This window comes from Mirounga leonina, unplaced genomic scaffold (assembly GCF_011800145.1).
Source record: "Mirounga leonina isolate KUSES-001 unplaced genomic scaffold, KU_Mleo_1.0 Mir_180, whole genome shotgun sequence".
NCBI lineage: Eukaryota > Metazoa > Chordata > Mammalia > Carnivora > Phocidae > Mirounga > Mirounga leonina.
Genome location: NW_023270469.1, coordinates 12,873,899 through 12,897,894, shown reverse-complemented (window position 1 = coordinate 12,897,894; position 23,996 = coordinate 12,873,899). Strand labels below are relative to the sequence as shown.

At 39.7% G+C, this 23,996-nt stretch overlaps 1 protein-coding gene across 1 annotated transcript in view; it reads right to left on the bottom strand.

Annotated features, from left to right (window-relative positions):
• SF3B3 (splicing factor 3b subunit 3) overlaps positions 1 to 23,996 on the bottom strand; it is a 43,416-nt gene that overhangs the window by 5,049 nt on the left and 14,371 nt on the right. Inside the window, exons 9-20 of the mRNA XM_035024803.1 lie at positions 20,285 to 20,450; positions 17,592 to 17,687; positions 14,718 to 14,790; positions 9,374 to 9,525; positions 8,921 to 9,076; positions 7,990 to 8,145; positions 7,308 to 7,451; positions 4,368 to 4,490; positions 3,524 to 3,678; positions 2,005 to 2,179; positions 1,049 to 1,254; positions 796 to 952 (exon numbers count right to left, since the gene is read on the bottom strand). Coding sequence (XP_034880694.1) covers positions 796 to 952; positions 1,049 to 1,254; positions 2,005 to 2,179; positions 3,524 to 3,678; positions 4,368 to 4,490; positions 7,308 to 7,451; positions 7,990 to 8,145; positions 8,921 to 9,076; positions 9,374 to 9,525; positions 14,718 to 14,790; positions 17,592 to 17,687; positions 20,285 to 20,450 — 1,759 coding nt within the window. The remainder of the gene's footprint in view (positions 1 to 795; positions 953 to 1,048; positions 1,255 to 2,004; positions 2,180 to 3,523; positions 3,679 to 4,367; positions 4,491 to 7,307; positions 7,452 to 7,989; positions 8,146 to 8,920; positions 9,077 to 9,373; positions 9,526 to 14,717; positions 14,791 to 17,591; positions 17,688 to 20,284; positions 20,451 to 23,996) is intronic.

The window sequence follows — 23,996 nt, the reverse complement described above, 5'->3', positions numbered from 1 at the left end:
ATGAATGTGGTTTCAGAGCCCGTGATAATTCAACTGTTGCCATGAACAGTGAAGCCTCAATGTTGGAGAAGTGACTGCTGCTTGTGGAGGGATGGGAAAGGAGTGCTAGTGACAAGTGACATCTTAGTTGTAAGGGAGATACAAGGAGTTTAGCACAAAGAAATGAGTAATTCCTTCCTAGAGGACACTCCCCTGTGGAAGGCTGAAGGAGCTACATGCGTGTGCTGTCCGTGTGGAACAAGAACAGGACTTTTATCCCCCTTAATTTAAAAATTGTGATAAAATACATATAAAGCTTACCATTTTAAGCATTTTTTTTTTCATTTTAAGCATTTTTAAGTATACAATTCAGTGGCATCAAACATTTTCAGTGTTGTGCAACCATCACCACCACCCATCCCGAGAACTTTTCCATTTTTCCAAAGGGAAAGTGTATCCATTAAATGCTAATTCTCCAGAGAATATTAATTCTTTAGAACTATTGGATTTTTAAAAAATAAAAAAATAAAAAAGAACTGTTGGATTTTGGTTACAAATTGGCTACCAGGGGCCAATTCTGCATACACCTACGTCACCACTGTGGCTGGTTAGCACGCAGGCCTCCTGTGGGACTCCCAGGCAGTAGAGCTTCACTGCAGCATGAAAGCCCCAGGATTTTCTGTGTGCCACCAACAGATGGAACATAATCAATCTGGCTCCCAAAATGGTCACTAGAAGACCTGACCCACAACTTAAGCAGAAGTGAGAGAGTCCAGTAGGACCTAAGATCCAGGAGAACCAATGGCTGGTTCCTACCTTGTGCAAAAACTCCAGTTTTTCCCCATTGTTCACGAGCTTGTAGGTATAGACAAAGCCCCCTGCTACAGACCTGGGGTTGAGGATCAGGTCTTTGGCCACGCCCACCAACACATACCAATCATCACCAGTGTTGGAGAACCTGCACACGGCCACACTGCAAACAGAGAAAGAAAGAGGAATCAGGCAGTAGTTACAGCACAGAGAATTCCCATTCCAGCCCTCAAAACCCTGGATGTCCTGAGCTCCTTACCTAAATGCGGCCTCATTCTGTTCTAGCTGGACAAGATCCAGCGTGTTCCCTTGAATAGGATTCATCACGCGGATCACAGAGGCCCATTGCCCATTGCCAGCCTTAGGAGCTCCGAAAATGGACTCAGGGAGGTTTTCATTGAGGAATGCTGCTGCCATCTCTGCAGCGAGCTCCCGCTCATCCTCCCCTGCTGCTTCTACCATTTCCTAAATAAAAAAACAAAATCACACACAAAAACGGAAGAGATGATATATTCAGAGGTGGGTGGTGGGTGAGAAGCGACAAGTAGCGCAACACCTCCAGGGGGACTTCATTATCATATAAGTAGCAAAGTCTGCGGGCCAAAACCAGAGTTCCCGAAATGAAGATTAAAGGGAGTAGTGTACAGACAAGGGGAAGAGGGAAACCACTAAAGGGGAAACCAGGTACTCCGTTCTTTAATGCCAAAAAATCTAACATCGGACTGTGGCAAATACATGGCACATAGCCTGAGATACATAAAATGAAAACACCACTTTCCTACCTACCCCCTCTGATTTCCCTTACTACGACTCCTTGTCTCATCTCTTCCAGGCCAGATACAGTTTTACATGGTGGGAGCTATTTGTTTTTTTGCTGGGAAATGATTTCTGGAAAGAATTGAAAGCTGTCTCCTTTGGGCCTGAACCCAGGAAACACATACACAGACTGTTTAGGAAGCTCAAGGATTGAAGAACTCTGTTCCAGAAGGAAAGCTGAGTACTGAATAAACCCAGGTCAGTGTATTAGTCCCGCGTCACAAAAAAACCTCTAAAACCAAGGATTCAGGCAAAGGGCTCTGCTTAAAGGACCTGACAAGAACCTGGGTCTTTTTTAAAGCAACAAAGAATATAATCAGCAATTACACGAGTTTAAACTTTTCAAGAAAATTTCACATGAATGCCTTTTAACTAAACCCTGAAGGTCAGTCTCATTACCTCTGCCATTTGCTGCTTCCTCTGAGCTTTTGTTGCCTCAGTGTAGGCATTGTGGTCAGTCTCAATGATGATAAGGTTGTTACTCTCAGGGTGAATGACAAATTTCCTGGGTGTGTACTGCAGTGGAAATGCTACTTGATTGAAGACAGCACCTAGCTTCTCCAACGCTAAAATCCTATGGGGGGAAAGGCAGGGAATTAATACATCACTCACTCAGGATCTAGAAACTCTTATCAAAATGGTCCATAGTTCTGACAGTAAGGACTCTAAATGCTGTTGTTTCCAAGAGTTCTGCTGTTAACTACTTCACACAGTGGCTTTCCCTGAAAGATTGTGTTCTGGGGAGGAAATGCTCTACTGCTACAAAAGTGAAAAAATCTGTGGGTGTGTCCACATTTATATGAATTCGGAAGAGAGGGAGCACCCATAAATAATGAGAATGTCCATGAATGAGGCAAGGTCTTGACTGGCAGAGATGTGTGTGGGAAGCATGCCAGGGTACAGAGAAAAAAAAAAACATGAGGCGAGAGCAATTCTGCTGGAACAGAAGGTACATGAAGGTGTGAAGGTTAGAGAGAGAGAGAACAATGACTGAAAAGATCCTGAAAGATGCTGCACAGAAATCTGGGAGTTCACTTGGTAAGTCATCCATTTAACAAGAGACTATATAGTTCCTTTTTTTTTTTTTTTTTTAAAGATTTTATCTATTTATTTGACAGAGAGACACAGCGAGAGAGGGAACACAAGCAGGGGGAGTGGGAGAGGGAGAAGCAGGCTTCCCGCAGAGCAGAGAGCCCGATGTGGGGCTCGACCCCAGGACGCTGGGATCATGACCTGAGCCGAAGGCAGACGCTTAACGACTGAGCCACCCAGGCGCCCCTATATAGTTCCTCTTGATAAGGTTCCTCTTATGAATAGCCAAGAGTTACGACCAGGACATGTACACAGGTGGCATTAAAAGATGAAAAAAGAAAAAATGAAACCCCAAACTTGAGAAAGTTAAACTGAATAGCTTATTTTTCAAACTGACTAGCCATCTTGCAATATAATAGTGCTCACTCCAACATAATCAGCATAAATAACAGTCTGTCAATTTGCAAAAGGCCTAAATAATTTATACTGAGGTTAAAATTGGAAGACCTAACACTGTAAATGACAGGACCAGATGAGAAAAAGTTACCAGTGATCCAATGCCTGCCTGCTCTAAAACTAATCTAACAGTACTGCCTTGGAAAACAAGACGCTTTAATCTCAAGGAAACTAAACTGTACTGCTGAGTATATTAAAACTTGGCCCTGAAAATCTAAACAGAAGCTAAAACTCCAAACACCGAAACTTGGCTACCAGGTACTTAAAATCCTGAGCCAAATGAATGTTTCAGTTGCAACACTCTAGTGCCGTGGTGAAGAGTCGGCTCTCTGCCATCACTTCGTTAACTTCTTCCAACACTCTGGCAAAACCACAATCCCAGTCGTTGGCAGAAAGGATTCCCACTGAGCTTGAACCGTGGGACTCTCACCTCAGGGTATTGGTGGAGATGGCCACAATGCCCTCAGGACACTGTTCAGAGGCGAAGCCAGATGCGAACTCCAGGGTCTCATAAGACAAGGGAGTGAGATGGAAACGAGACTGGTAGGAATAGCTCAACCAGGATCGGCTTGACATGGCCAACACCTGAGGAAAGAAAAACATTCCAATAGGTTTAGGAAAAAGACAAACATAGAATGTTAACCACAGACCTTATCTGCAAATTTCCGTGTGCACAATATCCCAAGGAATTTTAGAAACCTAAAAGACTACCTTAAGAAAAGAGAACCAGGAACGCCTGGGTGGCTCAGTTTATGACCTAATCACTCAATCTCTCTAAGCCTCAATTTCCATATGTGTAAAATGGGAATACCATAACAAGCCCAGACGGTTTCAAGAATTAAATGCAGTAACAAGTAAAGAACTAGCACAGCACCCAGCAACAGTAACATTCTTAGCTACAAAGGACACAATGTTTCCCAACCTCTTTCACATTACCCAGTAAACCCTGGTATTGATATAAGGTTGCTCATGGTAGTGGTACCCTAGATAGAAGGTTTCTAGCTACCTCTCAGTCTGCTCCATTTGCCCAGCCTAGAGCTGAACAGATTGATATCCTATTCCACCCATAACCAAAACATAGCTCAGTGCCATGGAAAGCTCTGGATTAAGGGACCCCAGACTTCCCATAGGAAAGAAGCTAATTAAGAGAGAGCTAATATCAAACTAACTATATATGGGTGAATTAATGAAAGCAAAGCTTATGCCAAAGGAACTTTTCTCAGCTGATGCCACTAATGTCCAAACATGCTGCCTGCCCCCCTTTCATTACTTACTGCCTCCTGGCCTTGCATCCGGACACGAAAGAGTTTCACAGGACGGGACCCCAGGTACCTAGTGCGGGTGTCAGACAGATCCCCAGTGACAGGGTCCAGGACAGTTCTTAGCAGCACACCATTCTAATAAAAAGGAAAAGAGTGGGTGAAGCCTACTCCTAATGGTAGCTCCCTTGGCTACTTCACAGAATATATAAGTTCAGAACAGGTGGAAGGAAATGACTTGGGGGTTTAAAGAATATCCTAATAATCAGCCAGCCACTCATTCACTCTCACTAAATCACTCACTCAACTCAAATAGTTACTGAGCATTTACTAAGTGAAAAGCTCTTATTTTTCACTACATATACGTTAAAATTCTTTCTACCATGCATGTTAAACTCTTCTTTATAATTTTAAATTTTAAGATACATGCATAGTGGGGCACCTGGGTGGCTCAGTCGTTAAGCGTCTGCCTTCGGCTCAGGTCACGATCCCAGGGTTCTGGGATCGATCCCCACATTGGGCTTCCTGCTCAGCGGGAAGCCTACTTCTCCCTCTCCCACTCCTCTGCTTGTGTTCCCTCTCTCCCTTTATCTCTGTCAAATAAATAAATAAAATCTTTTAAAAAAAAAAGATGTATGCATAGTTAAGGGGTGCCTGGGTGGCTCAGTCAGCTGAACGTCCGTCCTACTTAGTTTTGGCTCAGGTCATGATCTCATGGGTCGTGGGATGAAGTCCCGCATCAAGCTCCATGCTCAGTGGGGAGCCTGCTACAAGATTCTTTCCCTCTGCCTCTCTCCCAACTCATGCATGCACTCTTTCTAAAATAAATAAATAAATATTTAAAAAAAAAAGATACATGCATAGTTAAAATAAACAAGGCCTGTTGTGGTCTCTAAATGCCATTTCTCCTAAAGAGATTAAGACTCTTAAGAGAAACAGCTACTTCAGGTCTAGGGCAAGAATATTCCAGGCATATACAGGGGCACTCTGTTGTATCAGAAGGAAGCACCCAAAGATAACAGGGTCATGTTAAAAGGACAAAGGAACTAACTTCAAAAGGGAACTCCTACTCATCTAAAATGAGGCAATTTAGCATCCAAAAATGAAAAGACCATAAGAGTTTGAAGCACAAATATATAAAAATTTTCACGTTCATAATGTTATAAAAAAATTACTTCATCAGTCTCCACTTGAGATTGCTGTGGCACCAACTCCTTACTGTGAAAATAGATGAACAAAGGGGAAAAAACAAAGTATTTATCCTTTCCCTGTATGAACTGTATTTTGGGGTAAGCAAATTTTGTCTTTAGAGAAAAGTTCCAGCTTATGAAATGAAGAGTGAAATAGAAAATCATCATTTCTCAATCCCTAATGACATAATCAATCTAGGCAATGGGCATTGATTGCTGCTACTAGGTAAAAGGTTGACAGGGAGCAGATAATTTAAAACAGATACAAACATTCTAACACCACTAAAAGTAGGATAACCAGACATTACATGTGCCTCCTGATGTGATGTAACAGAAAGTAAAGAGCCCACTTATAAAACATTGTCCCCCACAAAAACATTAAATCTGAATCTAATCAACCTCTTCATCTGTGCTATCCAATTCTATAATCATCAAACCACATGTGGCTAGCCAGAATCCTGATGTGCCACTAAGTATAAAATATAAAATATCAGATTTCAAAGACTTTTCAAAAAGAGAGAACATAAAGTATCTTAATTTTTATACGGATTACAAATTGAAATGACATTTAAAATATTCCGGGTTAAAGAAAACATTAAAATTAACTTCATCTGTTCCTTTTTTGGGCTACTGGTATATTTAAGTTACACATGTGGCTTGCAATAATTTTTAATGGACAACATGGTCTAGATCCACCCACTAGTTTACAGGAAATAAGAGAAGATAGACAAACATTAAACACACAAGGAAAAACTGCCAAATTCAGAAGGTGGAAATTCTTCAAGATAAATGATCTGGATTCTTTAAAAAAAAAGGTGGGGGATAGGAATTATTAAAAGAAACATAAAGGGATAGGTCATGCAGATGATGCAAACTGCAGATAGCTTTATGCAGATCCTAAGTAGAACCAAAGGTAAAAACATTTTTAGAAAAACAAAAACAAAACAAACCAAGAAAAGCCAGAACATGAACAAGATATCAGATAGTTGAAGAACTGTTGTGTTGGGCATGGTAATAAAATTGAGGCCTAAAAAGAAAACAACCCATCCATCTGTTAGAGCTACATTCTCAAGTATTTATAGATGAAATGATAAATCATGTTGGATTTGCCTTATCATACTTCAGAAGAAAAAAAAAAGGGGAATAGATACAACAAGAACAGTAGAATGTTGGTAACTATTAAAACTGGTGATGGGTACATGGAGGTTTGTTACATTAGTCTAACTCCTGTGCAGTTGGAGAAATTTGTAAATTAGGAAGTAAAACTAAAAAGCAAAAAATACCACAGGGCTAGATTACTTACCCAGGGGGTTGAACAAATAATCATTAAGGAAATGAAAAGTATATGGTCAAAAACTGCTGACACTGTGCTATCCTTAGGCTCCCGCTTTTCATGCGATGAAAAGCCCCCGCTGCTTTGACAATAGGGCACACCCAGGGTCCTTTATGACTAAAGGACCCCATTATAAACCAAGGGGTATTAGTTTCCAAAAGCTGCATACTGTGAGAACTGCAAAGGACTCTTGAGGAACCCCTCTAGTTTTGACCCAGAGCAGTGATCACAACACACCTCTATCAAAGACTCTTCAAAAACTTTGTCCTAGGCCTGACTTGTTCTAATAAGAGCTGAGAGAAATGGAACACACAGTAGCACCCTTCACTTTTCATAAGGTGGTAAACTGAAAAGGCACAGCAAATGCCCGTATTGAACAGGGACTGCACAAAAGCTAAAGGGTTGATACAATGTTAGCCTTGGATCTCTTACCTGTAACCCAATATTCAGGTACAAGAAGCCAATAGAGCCCCTCTCACCCAACTCATCTTGCTTCTCAGTCCCACCCATTTCCACAATACACAAGGACTCAGGCTGGGCTGGGAGAGCCTGCATGCTGAGAGGCTGCAAACAGTCCTAAGGAGGAAAGAGAAAAGAATAAAACATAAGAAATGACCAATTTTGGAAAAATCTACCCAGGGAAATCTAATTCGAGGAGTGGAGAAATAACTTTCTTGTGGACAGGGGAATCCTATAGAGTAAGTTCTATATGGATTACTACTAGTTAGTTAAACCGAATCTTAGAATAAGCTCTGGAGAGAACTATGCTTTCCTTTCCACAGAAGTGGATAATGGTAGAAGTAAAAATAAGCAAAGGGCACCTAATCTTAAAAGCCATCCCAGAGCCAGTCCAAGTCCTTTTCTGCAAACAGTCTTGGGTTGCTTTTTAACTATAAAAGTGAGTCAAGGCTTAAGGCAAGAAAGCATTTAGTAGTCTGGGAACAGGCTCTTTAAAGTACTGCAGAAAATTCCTGAGGTGTGCTGCTATGATAATCAGAAGCAGCAGGTGCTGACTGCAGGGGCTAGCCCAGCTGATCCCAGAGACGCCCATCAGGAGTGCGCCAGCAGCTCAGGTTCCAGTGGGAAGATCCTTGAAGTCGAGGGTAACACTCACTGAGGGATCCAGAGAGATGATTCTGACAGTATTGTCCACCAGCCCCACAGCCAGGAAGCGAGACCGCTGCTCTCCAGGAGGCACGTTGGCCAGACTCATGCATACTACATCTGCCGACATCTCCTTCCGCTCTGTGTATTCATTCAGCTGTCCTGACTACAGAAGTGACACAGAGAAAGGTGACAAACCACTCCAACTTGCCCCTAAACCCTGGGCCTGGGAAAGGAAGAGGGACTGTTAAATTCCTTTTTGCTTCCTCTCACTCCTCTTACTATCATCAATGACCAAGAATTTCTCTACTTGAGGTCCCAAGACTGAACTCTACAGGCTAACAGCAAGGAAAATTACTGACAAGACAATCAAGAGACAACACAATATCTTTGTCTTAGACAAATACAACATGCCATAAATTTTCTAAAGCAAACCTAGCTCTCAGGAAATAGAAACATATAAAACTGTTTATCTGTTCATGAAAATACTCTGGGTAAAAGAGAGTTCAAATACGGAACTTAAAGACAAAGAAATCTCAACCAGAGGTACAGTTAGACTATCAGGTTGGCCACATCCAGAAACTAAGAGCATGATAATTAAGTATACCCAACATACTTCCATACAGAAAAGCAAAAGAAAATTTCTGAAATGGCTTCAGATTATAAAAATTAACCCTTATGGCCCATATTTGGTGGAAAAGTAGAGTGTGAAGGGCAAGAGAAGCAAGTATTTCACTGCTAAGATAGGATTTCATAACTCCAGTTAGAATTAAGACATGAACTTACCCTTCCCACCCCACCCCCACCAGGCCAGACTGGCTTACGTACACTTTCCCTCTTGAATTCTCCTTGTGAGTATCATCTAGATACTGGACTACAACTGTCATCTTTACCTCTGGACCCTTACACTAAGTCCCACAATGAATGATAAAATAACATACAGGATCCATCTCAAAATAGACCAGCTCTCCTCCTGTCAGGGCGATCACCACCTGTCGCTGGTTCACTGCACATTTCACAATTGTTTTCTTTCCAGGGGTCTTCCACTCATTGACTCTCTTGTCTGCTCGTATGTGTCGAATGCCATCAGGATACACCTAGAGTCAGTGACCAGAAGGAAACTGGACTTTAGCAATGTGACTCATTGCTTAGCATGACCCACACACCTAACAGATCGGTTACTCTTGTCAGAACTGGAGCCACTGCATTTCAGTCATCCATTGGGTCAATGACAAAAAGGGAGTTACTAGGCCCCGGACAAGTCAACTTAAAACAAGTTCATGTTTGCAACGTCCACTTCAAAAGAATTCAAAGCTCATTAACGTGAGCACAGCAGCCTACACCACAATGAAAAGACAAAGTAAGGTCAGAAATTAACTCTCTGGGAACCTCACCTGCACCAAGGCATCATCTCCTAACAACGAGCAGGACAAGGTTGGGGTGGTGCCCAGGAACCCAGAGTCAGTCACTTCTTCCACAGTCTCTCCGATGGACAACACAAGTGTGGCATTCACGAAAGACACAATGATGTAGGCATCAAACTCATCTGCAAAAGGGAAGATAAGAGGAGGTGGTTAGCTAAGAACTCATTAGTTACAAAGCTAACTGAGACATACTATGTTTTCTCTTCAGAAACCTTCCAAGGCACTTCTTCTATGTGTAGCCATCACACACACACACTCATGTGGCAAACGGACAGGATGATCCAAAAGATAATTGAAGGTCATAACAGCCTACAGATATACTTTGCTTCTTTAAATGCCTAAATACATTGAGAGTAGATATACCCACCCCAATACCTCCGAAGGCTAATTTTTCTAGAGACATCTGCCGGAAAAATGCAAGAAGACAAAGCAGGGTAACCAGGCAGGACGAAGTTCTGAATACTACAATATTTATATATACTGAAGCTAGAGCTTGTTTATTTGTGCCAGATGCAAATCACAATTCATTCTTAAAAATAATCCTTATAACCAGGCAAGGTCCCCAGCCTCTTCCAAAAGAAGCTTATGTGGAACACAAGACCTAATGAATAAAACAAATTATTTAAGCTTCAATGAGACTATCATTCTCAGGTTCATAACTGAGAATCCTAGGATGTCCCAATAAGAATGAGGTAAGAGCATTAACCAGGAAGTGGGGGGGGATGGGGGGACCGTTTATATTGTCAGTCCTTGACCTCTCTACTCTCATTATTTAAAAATGCAACTATTTAGGGGTCATAAGCAACCCTATTACGATTTGCTTTTCATTTAACAAAACATAGTTATGGATAAACAAACACTAATGAGTTTCTCAAAGTCAGAGGATCTGAATACAGGAAATCCCAGAAGTTTCTCATACAGATCCCATTGTTAAAGGCCACCTATTTCCCATATATGCCATCCTACACATAAAACAGCTTCTGTGTGTCTCCCACATCCAGCACAACGTTGGGCATACAGCTTGATAAATGCTAAATAAAGAAAGATATATTTATTTTTCAGAAAGGATTGAGATTTCCCTATTTTACATTTGAATTTTCTGTATCAATTCCCCTTTCTGTCCCCCTTCCCCCATAAGAAATCAGGTGAACGAGGGACAGAACGACAAGTAGACAAGGTACTAAATTAAGGTGTTTTTTGCGGGGGGGGGGGGGGGGGGGGAGAAGGTACTAAATTAAAGTGGCTACCTCACTCGTAGCCGAAGTAGCTACAGGACCCTTCGTGCCTAAGCCCTTGTCAAAGTTTAGTACCATAGGGCTGATCCACCCCAATCACATCAAGAACACAGTTCAGATTCTGATTGCTCCAAAGATGATTCAGCTGAACCAAGATTACTCAATTAGTTCAGAAGAATCAGTGTTCTTCACAGAAAAAGAGGCCAACTAAAGATGTATCATTGGTGTAGCCTAGAGTAGTATTCTGCCCTATAAGCAGGACATGTTCAACTTGATGAACTGTAATAGAAATAAATATAATTTATGAAATTGCTTTACACATGAAATTACTCACCCAGTAAGGGTGAGTACTGTTTTCCAAACCTGTGCTTAATACATGCATATACTGAATGGGTGGCTGAAAGGCAAAGATCAAAGATCTTTCCCAACGGGTATAGTCCAATGGCTATACCAGGAATCCAAAATAAGTGTTCAAGTTCCAAATCATAAGGAGTAACACTGGAGAAGCGGATAGCTAGTTTTAGATTATTTTTGTTACAACTGTTAAGATGTATCAAATGCTTTGGAGACACCTTATAAAATGGCTTCGTAAGACAGCACTGTTCACCATCATGTAAGGACATGGTTGTCCCTGAAATGGATGTCTTAATAGTTTACAACAAAACCAAAATGAATCTCCACACAACACCAAACTTGGAAGCTTTACTCCAGCTGTTTTTGAACTGGAAATTTATAGTGTCTAAAAATAACAGAAATTGCTTAATTTTAACTATATGAATACTGTCCTTTCCCACATTCTCATTACTGAAACCTAATATCCTAAAAACTGTGCCAGAGCAAATTAAAGCCAAACAACAAATGGCTGTTAAATGGTCAGGATTTCTGGTCTCTTCCTTCAGTCAAGGGGAAAGGGAGAAACTTCCAGCAAAGAGACCATGCAAATTTTAACTAACGTGCAAAAGAATGGGGAGACGAAGGAAGGTGGGCTGCCTGGGTCTTTATCTTCCCTTTGACCCAAGGCCCCGGACTGCTCAGATATAAAAATAAAAGAGATGCTCAGTGGACTTAATAGGGTCTTACATTCCCTGAGCAAGTCAACAAGCAGTAGAGCTGCTTTGTATCACAGATTTCCTCATAACATCTATTACTCTGTGAATACTAAGCACACTGTAACTTCTCCCGTCTCCGTTCTCCAGCCAGGAGGACCTATAGCAGGCTAGTTGCTCATGTCCTAGGGAAGCTATAGGTTAAAAGTTGGAATTCAGAACAAAATCAAGGTAAATGACCATAAATATCCACTTTGCCTTTTTCCAGAAGTTACAAGTTTCATATAAAAGAAGAGTAGTTCAGGGGCGCCCGGGAGGCTAAGTCAGTTAAGCCTCTGCTTCGGCTCAGGTCATGATCCCAGGGTCCTGGGATCGAGCCGGGAGCCTCCTTCTCCCTCTCCTTCCACTTGTGCTCTATCTCTGTCTCTCTTGCTCTCAAATAAATACAGTCTTAAAAAAAAAAAAAAAAATCTTATATATATATATATATAAAAAAAGAACATTAGTTCATACCTCAGTGAAGAATGTATTAGGGTATGAGAATGCATCTTTCTCACTTAAATAGGACTTCTATCTGAGCACTGCTGAAGCAGCCCACAGAGGAGGGAATACTTTATTCTTCTTTCCTCTGCCTTAGTATCTGAAGCTCAACAGCTCACTCTAACAGGTAAAGTGACTTAAGCTTCCAGTATCTCATTCTTACTTTATACTCGGACTACTTCGTGCCTGTCTTGCCTCAGCAGTCCTGATTATACTCCCAAAAAAGGCAGCTTTCTCCAGGACTTGAGTCAGTACAACTGGAACATACAAAACTCCAAAGGAAGAGTATGGAGTTAAGGGTTTTCCTAGCTGTAGGTTCTTTCAGCTTAGTGAAAGACAAATTAGTCATATTTTCCACTAAGGGAAAAAGTAAGGACGCTGATTCCTGCCTCAGACCACGTAATGTACAGGCAGATGGGCATGCATCTCTATAATGCACGACAGCCAACTGCAAAGTTACCCTCTGAGAGATGCCATCAGGGCAGTCTTATTACTTTGTGCAGATCCCTCTCCCTGGGTAAACTATAAGACCCCATGGTAGACCCTAGCAGTACGTACACACCTGTGGTGATCAGCACCTTCACCAGCCACCTGTGGAAGAGAAAAAAAGGCTTGGTATTGGTAGTGTGCATCACCACGTACCAGCCAAGGTTAGTAGTTGCCTGGAAGACTACAGCATGTGTGGACATGTGGGCTATTCACTCAACAGTAACTTGGAGTATCTGGAAAGAGAACGAACAGAGAGAACCTGACCTGTTTTTGCGGGTGATCACCCAAATTATAGTTTCTAAAGAGTAAAATTTATCAGGATTTAAGTCTTTTCCTAGATTTTGGTATTTAGAGAAGAAAAAATTTCAGCTACAAGTTCCATCATACAACATACTACTTATCACTGACTTATCAAGCACTGTCCACAGGATTCTGATTCTCCAACATAAGCCCATTCCCTGTCCTCTAACCTGCCCTGGCAACATGCTGTGCCTTTCATTACATCAGCACACACGCAGTGTTGTATACTTGTCTTCTTTTTTAGACTCCAAGTGCCCTGAGAGGAAGGGTCCTACCTTAATTACTCTGAGTACAAGGTAGACACTTGAGAGACTGCAGGATGAAGAATACAGCACTTATCCTAAAAAACCAGCAAGACCCACAGACTCCCACTACAGGGTTAGTCAAATGAACACTGGATTGGAAGTTCAGAGTCCGTGCTTTCAGTCTCTATTACCTCAACACACTATCTTGGAACAGTCAACCTGTGTGATTTTTCTGCCTTCATCATAAAAATGAGGGGTAACCTTCCTGTAAATCTAAACCTATGTTCAATTTAAGAAATAGAAGATGAAACAAAAACACAAGAAGGGGGAATATTAGGTTTTATCTCAAAGGCTCAAAAAATTCAAAGTGTAGGCAATGTTTACATCAAGAGCTGTAATATCAACCAGCCACGAAGCTAAAGATGAACATCAATACTGACCAGTTTCTTTATGAAGACATTACACAAAATGAGGAAATCCTTCAAAATCAATCATCTGAGAATTATCTTCTCAGCAAAAATGAACCTACTAATTTCCTGTTTGCTTTTTCTTTTTTCTTTTTTCTTTCTACTCATCTCAGACTTGGCTCAAATGTCCACATGAAAACAAAATCCACCACAATGCATTCTACTAATAGAAAGAGGTTTCCCTCCTACACATTTCCCAGCTCCCATAAAATCAAACATTAGAACATCAAAATGTCAGGATATCAAAATATCAGGAAGATTTCCAGCTGTTTTCTTGAAAGAGCTTTGTATGCTGGCCAGGGTGATCTTACTCACCAAGCCGACATTCCTAAGGGAACAAGAGGAAGACGAAGTCTAGGAATAGAAATGACCTACACCCCCGAAGAATCCAAGGGAAAATTAGAAATAAGTTTCATTTCTCAAATTCAATTGACTCAAGACTTTCCTGCTGTTGTACTATTATGCATTTTCACTTAAATTTCATAATTTTAGGATGAAGTGACTACTTTTATCCAGGAGCATGGACTGTTTCCTCCATCCCTTCTTTTCCACCCACTCTAAAATTCTGATTCCATTCAATCTCAATCTAAACTTTCCTGAAACACAACTACACCCACTGAGCAGGACTAATTAAAAAGCTTAATCAAACCTCTTAATACCTAGAACAACACCTTCAACTTCACCGTAGTTTCAGCACAATAGAAGAAAACACTGAAGAAAAATGAGGAAGCGAAAACTTTCCCTCACACCACACCTCTTACACAGATGGAACCAGTATCCTAAAGATGAATATAGTCCCCTTACTCATGTGCACAAAAAAGTGAAGGCATCCTGATTCAGAGAGTCTGAGAAACATGGTGTCAGGCCAGAAAATGTTTCTAGTATATTGCTAAATAAAGCAATATAGAAATTTTATGAATGCAGACTCTTAAGCCTTCTATTGTCAATGTCACCCAGACCCGCATTTTGACTACTGGGAAAGGGCTGCTTACCTTCAATGTGCCGACGCACTGTCCAGACAGCATTAGGGTTACCGGGTAACTCAGAGACAGCCATTTCTGATACCTGATAGGAGAGGAGACAAACCACAGATCCAGTGAGCACAGAACTTAAATCCTTGCTTACAACTACACTAGATAAAAGGATTCCAAAAAGGCAGTGCTCACACTGCACGTTGGATTAAAAGAATGGAACCAGGGCACCTGGGTGGCTCCGTTGGTAGAGCATGTGACTCTTGATCTTGGGGTTGTAAGTTCAAGCCCCATGTTGGATTGTAGAGATTACTTAAAAGTAAAACAAAAAAAAATTTTTAATCTTTAAAAGAATGGAATCATTTTATTAAAAAAAAAGAACACTAAGAACCAAAAAGGCTTGGAAATATTGGCAATCCCCGTAACAAAGTTTAGCAAAAAGTGATGGAATATTTAGGATAGTTGTTGCAGCAAAAACCATACGATTTCTTTCAGTATGACATGCCTGCATCCTCCTCAAAAAGAAAGCACATAGAATGAAACAGGCCATCATCTAAGTTAGCATCCCATTTCTTCCCTAGCTCCCTTAAGGCCAAATCCCATCTCTCAAGGGCCAATTCAAATGCCACATCCTTTAGGAAAAATCTTCCCTTATCCTCTTGCAAAGCAGTCCACTCTCCCTCCTATAAGCTCTCACAGAAATCATCACCTCCTAGCACACTTACCTAAAAAGTGATTTCAGGAATTATTCTGTCCTTCCTACTAGATATTATGGTACCTAAGGTTAGAGTCAAGAATCCTCTGAGTATCCTATAGTTCTCAAATATGAGAGGAAATGAAATATTTGAGATGAACTAAATAATCTAGAAGGGAAAACTAGGTGTACGTTACATATGAACTCACTATAAAATTCCTGTAATTTTTCTGTAAATATAAAACCATTCCAAAACAAAAATGTTACTTTCAAATGACCCAGAAATGATGTGCTTAAAATATTGTACCATGTAACCCCATTTTACAGAGAGTACTCACATATACCCATTAAAGGCATTACCTTTTTTTTTTTTTTTTACTTAACTAATAAAATAATAGTAATACCTGATCATGGAACAGGAAAATTGTGGAAAACTTCATCACCAATAAAATATCAGTTTTGGAGTGCCATACTCTATACCAAATATAACATGTGACAGTGACCCTGCTCAAATGAGACCATAATTTAGCTTAACAACAGATTCAACAAAGAGATATAGAGGAACAAAGTAACGTTTAACAATTTCAAAATATTTTTCTGTATAACAGAGATCTTTTGTAGAACTGGAAAAAAGTGGGAAGAGGTGGAAGACTCAAAAACAATTCTTAATTGGATTTTTACACTGTACACAAAATCTTCTGTTAATGCATGTATGCACTTTTGGTGGAGAATGTTAGCTTCTGTCAAATGCTGAATGGTATTTGATGAGCAATCAAAAACTGCTAGTCTAAATTGGGTTCAAGTCATTAAAAATTTACTAGCCTGGGTGCCTGAGTGGCTCAGTCGGTTAAGCGACTGCCTTCAGCTCAGGTCATGATCCCGGAGTACCAGGATCGAGTCCCACATCGGGCTCCCTGCTCAGCGGGGAGTCTGCTTCTCCCTCTGACCCTCCCCCCTTCTTGTGCTCTCTCTCTCTCTCTCAAATAAATAAAATTTAAAAAAAAAAATTTACTAGCCTGATGAGTGTTTTGACAGAGCCAAAAAATTTTCAAATTTCCTGAAACAGCAGTATTAATAGCTAGCATAAATTGTACAGCTATTGTATGCCAGACCTTGAGCTAAGTGCTTCTTCATATGCATTATCTCATTTAATTCACACAATCTTTAAAGCAGGTACCATTACTGAGCTCATTTTATAGAAAAGAAGAAACTAAAGCTTAGTAACAGCTATTAAATGGTAGAGCCAGAATTCAAAACCAAGGTCAGTCATCTTGGCTATGTTCCAATAAAAATTTACAAAAACACGCAGTGGGTCACTGAGAGCTTATAGTCTGCCAACCCCCAACTCTAAAGCAAACTGCCATAGGAAGCTTTATTTTCTCTTAACAAAATCAACTCCAGGGAACTTGCTAAGAAAAGCATCAACCTTAGAACATATTAAGAGGATATGGGATTGGGCGCCTGGGTGGCTCAGTTGGTTGGGCGACTGCCTTCGGCTCGGGTCATGATCCTGGAGTCCCGGGATCGAGTCCCGCATCAGGCTCCCTGCTCGGCGGGGGGTCTGCTTCGTCCTCTGACCCTATCCCCTCTCATGTGTTCTCTCTCTCTCATTCTCTCTCTCTCAAATAAATAAATAAAATCTTTAAAAAAAAAAAAAAAAAAAGAGGATATGGGATTTGAGTGTCCATGTCACCTAAAAGATCCAGCAATAAAGGATTTATTAAATAAATTCTGATCCATCCACTATAGTGGAATATTGCAAAAACATTAAAAAGAATACAACTTAGGAACATAAACTTACATATATATATATATATATAAAATATTTAAAAATATAGTATTAATATAGTTAAAAATACATAAATACCTAAACACTTTGATTACAGACCAAGACTAGAAGAAAATGGAATAAAATGCTCCGCGAAGACTTCCTCCATGTTTTAGCTGGTGAACCTGGAGCCAGTAGGGGTTATTTTCCCCTTCTCAACTCCATTTGCCAATTTTTAAAAATGTGTCTACTGTGCTAACATGTTAAAGATCAGGAAATTTAAACTTTGTTATGGAAAAAGAAGAGGAAGAAAACATTTTTTCTTTCATATAAACATTAAATATATCATTGATCTCATCAGAATAAAGCCATAAGCTGCTTTTTCAGTGATTCTCCCCAAACCCTGCAAATGATCTAAAAATGCCCAGCTTACCTCAAGTCCATGCCTTAGGACTCTCAGAGATGATCGGGGTCCCCTACCACAGGCCACATAGAGCTGTGGTGTGTCTTCATTGGCCAGATCAGCTATCTGAACAGAGAAAAAGGAAAAAAATGTCTACTTGTACCAAGTTTTCACAACTAAACCTGATTTTCTTGGGGGACAAAGTACTTTTTAGTTTAGTAAGCTTATATACTGGCTATAAGCCCTGGCTTCATTAAGGGGAAAAGCCCTCATGTTCCAAAAAGCAAACCAGTTTGAAGCAACAAGTTTTACTAACAAAAAAGATTTGCATCAGTTCTTCAGTTAGCAAAGTATTTTTTTACAGCTAGTAAAAAGAGTGTTATATAACCTTGAACTGAAATTTAGTATTTCCTTTCAACTAAAAGTATAAACTATAATATTACCAGTATCTGTGACTGTCACCAATAAAAATGACATTTATTCATATAACATTAAAACTTATATACTTCCACATTATTCCTCTCATCACTACTTCAAAGTTACATTCAATAGATCTGCTAGACTACACATTATCAAAGTTGCCTTATCTACAGATACTCCTATGACGTAACTAACCATTGGGTAACTATACCAGATTGTTCAGCCACCAGATGGGGAAGCCATGTGTTATGGTGTATCCCAGACATCTAGCTGCTTTCCAGTACATCTGTTGGTCAACATATAATGAGGCCAATCATTTGTACTGTAGTTTTGTCAAAGAGGTCAGTTCAAGGAAAATTCTTGACTGTCTATAAGGCAATACAGTTTACTGTAACATGGATAAATATTGTGTTGAATGCATACAGCCTTCACACTGATCTCTTTAAAAAAATTAACTCACCTATTTCAAATGCACCATCTTGTTATTTAAAGCCTTGATAAAGAAGCACATATATTACTTTTTCGTAACTTAAAAATATCTTGCTATCTTGGCTATTTTATGTTTATGACTACATGCATTTAAAAATATTCAGGGGCGCCTGGGTGGCTCAGTCATTGGGTGTCTGCCTTCGGTTCAGGTCATGATCCCAGGGTCCTGGGATCGAGCCCCACATCGGGCTCCCTGCTCCGCGGGAAGCCTGCTTCTCCCTCTCCCACTCCCCCTGCTTGTGTTCCCTCTCTCTGTCAAATAAATAAATAAAATCTTAAAAAAATAAAATGAAATGAAAATATTCAAAGACAAATCTTAAAAAAAAAAAAAAAAAAAAGGCAGGGGGAGCGCCTGGGTGACTCAGTTAAGTGTCCAACTCCTGATTTAAGCACAGGTCATGATCTCAGGGTTATGAGACCAAGCCCCACATCAGGCTCCAAATTGCACGGAGTTTGCTTGAGAGTCTCTCTCTCCCCCTGCTCACATGTGCGTGTACACACGCAGACATGCGTTACTTTCTCTCTAAATAAATAAAATCTTTAAATATATACATATATATAAAAACATTATTCAGAGAAGAAATCCAGTTGCCTCACCAGACTAGTAAAGACATCTGGCACAAAAAAATGCTTAGCCCCACTACAGATACCAGAACTTTCTGTTAATTTTATCTTTTACCTACAAACTATTTACACAATTATTTCCTCAAATTCCAATGAAAGGGGGGGGAATCACTAATAATCTATTCAGGAATTACTTAGTATTTTCTACTGCCTCAGGGCTAATCTTCTCAAAAAGAAAGAACAAAAGCAGTTCATTTCAAGAATGGTTAATTTTACCAGGAATAGTGCCTTAATCCTGACTTGTTTCCCCAGCACAAGGTAAACAAACCTCTCTCTATTAAAAGTGTGATCAACTAGACAGGGTAGGCTGGTGCCTAATGGTCACTCAAACCCCAGCAATCCAGGATACAAAGGCATGGCAAAATTCCTCCTACAATTGAGTGCCAGCAGCAGGGACACAGTCCCCATCCTGGGCCACCTTGGGTTCCTCCCTGAGGATATATTTTTAAAAAGTTGTTACTGATTGATCCCAAATGTCTCTGGAGTATTTTAAGAAATGAAGTGTTAAAATAAGATAGATATAAGTGTTCATCGACTACAAATATTCATAGACTCTTAACTGCTAAAAGGTCAATTTCACAACACTATGAAGTACATGAGCCTATTTACATAAAAAGAAAGGGGTGGGGCACCCGGCTGGCTCAGTGGTTTAAGCGTCAGACTCTTGATTTCAGCTCAGGTCGTGACCTCGGGATCGTGAGATCAAGCCCTGCATCAGGGCTCTGTGCTGGGCCTGGAGCCTGCTTGAAATTCTCTCTCTCCCTCTCCCCCCCACCCCCTCCACGTTCTCTCTTAAACACACACACACACACACACACACGTGTACTGACAGATGCAAGGAAAATGCCTGGAAGCAAACACAGGAAGTTGTTAAATAGCAGCATCCTCAGTGGATAGAAAGTTGAAAATAAGACTGGGGGTAGGAATTTTACCATTCACCTTGTGTACAGTTTAGAATTTTTATACTGAACATGAGTTATAGAATTAAAAAAAAAGTCTAAGGATTTATGTAATGGTTTTTAGTTCCCCACTTTCCACCTTTACACTCTGGTGATTTCCACAGATATGCTGATGAATCTCATTCTTAGATTATATCTTAATTTAACTGCACTTAAAACTTTAAACTCGTTCAGATTCAAAAACATTTGGCTGGCACTGCTCATTGTGGAAGTGACTGGAAAGACCCACACCTGGCAAAACAAAATGGGAGACAGACTGTCCAATTCATCAACCAGCACAAGGTTTTTGAGTGGTCTTGGTTGGAAGAAGAACGTGTCTCCTTCTTCCAGAGGCATGGCAGATGAAAATTCAGGTTCTTCATCATCATCTCCAAGATGTGCAATTTGATATAAGTAACTAGGAGGAAGCACAGAAGAATTTAATTAAACACCTTCTGTCTAAAGATGATGTTTACCATAAACATAACACTCATAAAGCACTTTACAAAAATCTAATCAAAATTCTAACGTGCATTATTGAGTCAGCTTCTATACTTCAAAATCTGTTTATCTAAGTGGCGTTTTCTTTCTTAGAATAGAATGGGATGAAGAAATTAAGACTACTGAATTCAGGGGGCATCTGACTGGCTCAGTCAATACAGGATACAACTCCTGATCTTGGGGTTTTGAGTTTAAGCCCCACGTTGGGCACAGACTTTTTAAAAAAAAAAAAAAAAAAGGACTACTAAATTCAGACTAGGTACAATGAAAGACCTTAGTACCACAGTGGTTAAAAGCACCTGGCTTGCACTAGAGTGCCCAGGTTTGAATCCCAGCTCTGCCCCTTAACTACCTCATATTATTAATCTCTCTGTGCCTCACTTGTATCAATTTATAAAAACGAGTAGTACCTTCCCATAGAATTCAATGAGTATGTAGAACAGGGCATGGAACAAGTAAGAGCAGTGCTTGTCAAATAAAATGAAATAAACGAAATCCAAAAAAAAATCCCATTTACACTTTAGGGAACTGGGTCACAGAGAATGTGTGAAATCTGTAAACTTGTGAAAGAAATTTGATCAGACACCTAAGTCCCTAAAATAAATGACATAAATGAAACGAAATCAGACACCTAAATCCCCTAAAATGACATGAACGAAATCCAAAGAAAATCTACAACCCCATTTCCTATTTTAACCAAAACCAAGTCTAACAGAAAACAGGAACTGTTGGTCACTTTGCAACAGCATGCAGATATTACAGTATCATTCCCCAAAACACTCCCCATGCAGATATTACAGTATCATTCCCCAAACCAAACCATAAACATATCAGAGGTAATAAGCAACAAAATCATCTTGTCCTTTTCCTGTCTGTCCTCTGGCTAATAATACTTAATGAAATGATTCAAAGGCAAGTCACCAAAAAAATAAGAGGTAAAGTAACTTTAAGAGTAGATAATCTAGAACAATCTACCATCATAAGCTGAGTATGCACTGAACTTTTGGGAAGAAGCTCAATTTAAAAAAGAAACACCAAATCACTGGTCATGTTTACCCTTTAAGTAATAGACCAGGACCTTTAATACAGAGCACTTTAAACATCATTAAGTGTAGCTTTTTAGAAGCAGGATAAAATGACTAAATCCGTATCTGGAATACATAAGCTATTCAAGAAATATTTGCCAAATAAGCCTCAGCATTTAACACTTTTGGTAAACACATCAGATTCTATGCTAAATTATAAAAAAAGCAAACAGGATTATTATCCTTGAACAATGTACAAAAGCACTGAGAATATGATACACATACAAAAAATTAATTAGTATAAATTCCTTACTCTGGCAAGAGGTGTATACACAGATGAAGACCATCTGTCAAAAATACCTTCAGTGTCTACTAACTGCCTAATAACCAGAAGGATGCTAGGCTCACTACCTCCATCAGAGGGAAGGTCAGCTAAATCTTGGTAAAACAGTTTCTGTGACTATGGTGTTGTGCTTCAGAGCAGAATTTTGGAACCAGATGGTCTGGGACTTAGGTGTTTGATCAAATTTCTTTCACAAATTCTGTGACCCAGTTCCCTGAAGTGTACATGGGGTAAGGGCAGTCTCACTGGGAACGTTATGCATTGATATTATATTATTTGCAGTGCTTAGAACAGTGCTTGAAACAAAGGAAATACTAAATGCTAACTGGTTGTAAATACTAAATGCTATTTAGTAAATACTAAATGCAAATAGGTTGCTTTATGATTGAGTTAAAACCAACAGCACATGTTTCTGAGGGCCCAAATCAGCACTTTTTAAGTATTCCAGACTTTAGCTTCAGCAGCAATGGATAATTTCTCACAAGCTCAAACCCATCTCAGTCTGACAACTATCCACCTGTATACTGCAGTCTTTCTACTCTCTGCCCCTAGAGGTGATTTTCAAAATGGAAAGTTTTGGAAAATGAGTAAAAGAGCAAATAATAAAAATCACCCATAATCCCAGGGGTATCCCAGAATAGTCACATTAACATTTCGTTCTATCTACTTCCAGTATTTTTACTTTCTAGTTTTTGTATGTAATTTTATTTTAGAGAACTGCATCATTCTATAAAAAAATTTTTCAAATAAGCTGTGTACCCTAAAATTTTTTTCATATCAGTATTTTTCACTCAAAATTTTTATTTATTATGGAAAATTTTAAACAGGTACATAAGAGAGAATAGAATAGTATAATTAATGAACCTATATGTGCCCATCACTCAGTTTCAACAAAGGTCAACCCATGGCCAGTCTTATTTATATCCCACTTCTCCAAAATAATATTAGTTTCTTGATATATTCAAATAGCTAGTTAGTATTCAAATTTCTCCATTGTCTCAATATTTTTATTACTTTTTAAAGATTTGAGAGAGTGTGCATGCACATAGGCGAGGGGGGCAGAGGGAGTGGGAGAGACCGTCTTTTCTTTTTTTTTTTAAAGGTTTTATTTGAAACAGAGAGAGAGAGCTAGAGAGAGCTAGAGAGCAAGAGAGAGTACAAGCAGGGGAGAGGGAGCCCAATGAGGAACTCGATCCCAGGACCCTGGGATCATGAGCTGAGCCAAAGGCAGACATTCAACCGACTGAGCCACCCAGGCACCCGGGAGAGAGAGTCTTAAAGCAGACTCCGCACTGTGTGTGCATCCCGGTGCAGGGCTTGATCTCACCACCTTGAGATCATGACCTGAGCCGAAACCAACAGTCAGATGCTTAACCAACTGTGTCATGTCCATCTCAATATTTTTAAAGTAGATTTGTTTAGATCAGGATCTAACAAGACCCATACATTGCATTTAGTATATGGAAAACATTTTTAGTGACTGCATATTTTATGGCCATACCGCATATTGATGGATATTAAGGTTGTACTTTTGCTATCACAAATTGTACTGTAGTGAATATTGTTGTTGTGAATATCTTTGTGTGTTGGCCAAATGCAGCCATAGTTTAAATTCATAAGTGCAGGATGAAATTTTGATAGTCAGTGAGGATGAGTAAAAGGCATGTCTAAGAAAGGAAAAAGAGTTGGAGAAAGGCTGAAATGGGATAGAATTCTAGAATCCTAGACACACCTTCATTTTAGTAAGGAAACAGCATTAGTTAAGTGGCTGCACAGACTTTAGCAGATACTGGCAAGACCTGAACTAAAAATAAAAGGCAGGACCAAGTCTCTAATTTGGAGACTTAGATATTGGTCTTAAATTCAAGGCTAGACTTCAGACTTTATCCACTTGGTAATAAAAAGTCATCAAAGATTGTAAGGGAAAAGACTTCATCAAGGTTGTGTCTTGGTTGCTTAATGAGATGACTCTAGAAAGGCCAAGTTTTACAGGAAAAACAATGAAATGTAGTAAGAAAACTAGTGAACTAGTTTAGACTATCACCACAAAAAAAGGGATACACAAGTAAAAAAAGAACTTATTAGCACTCAAATG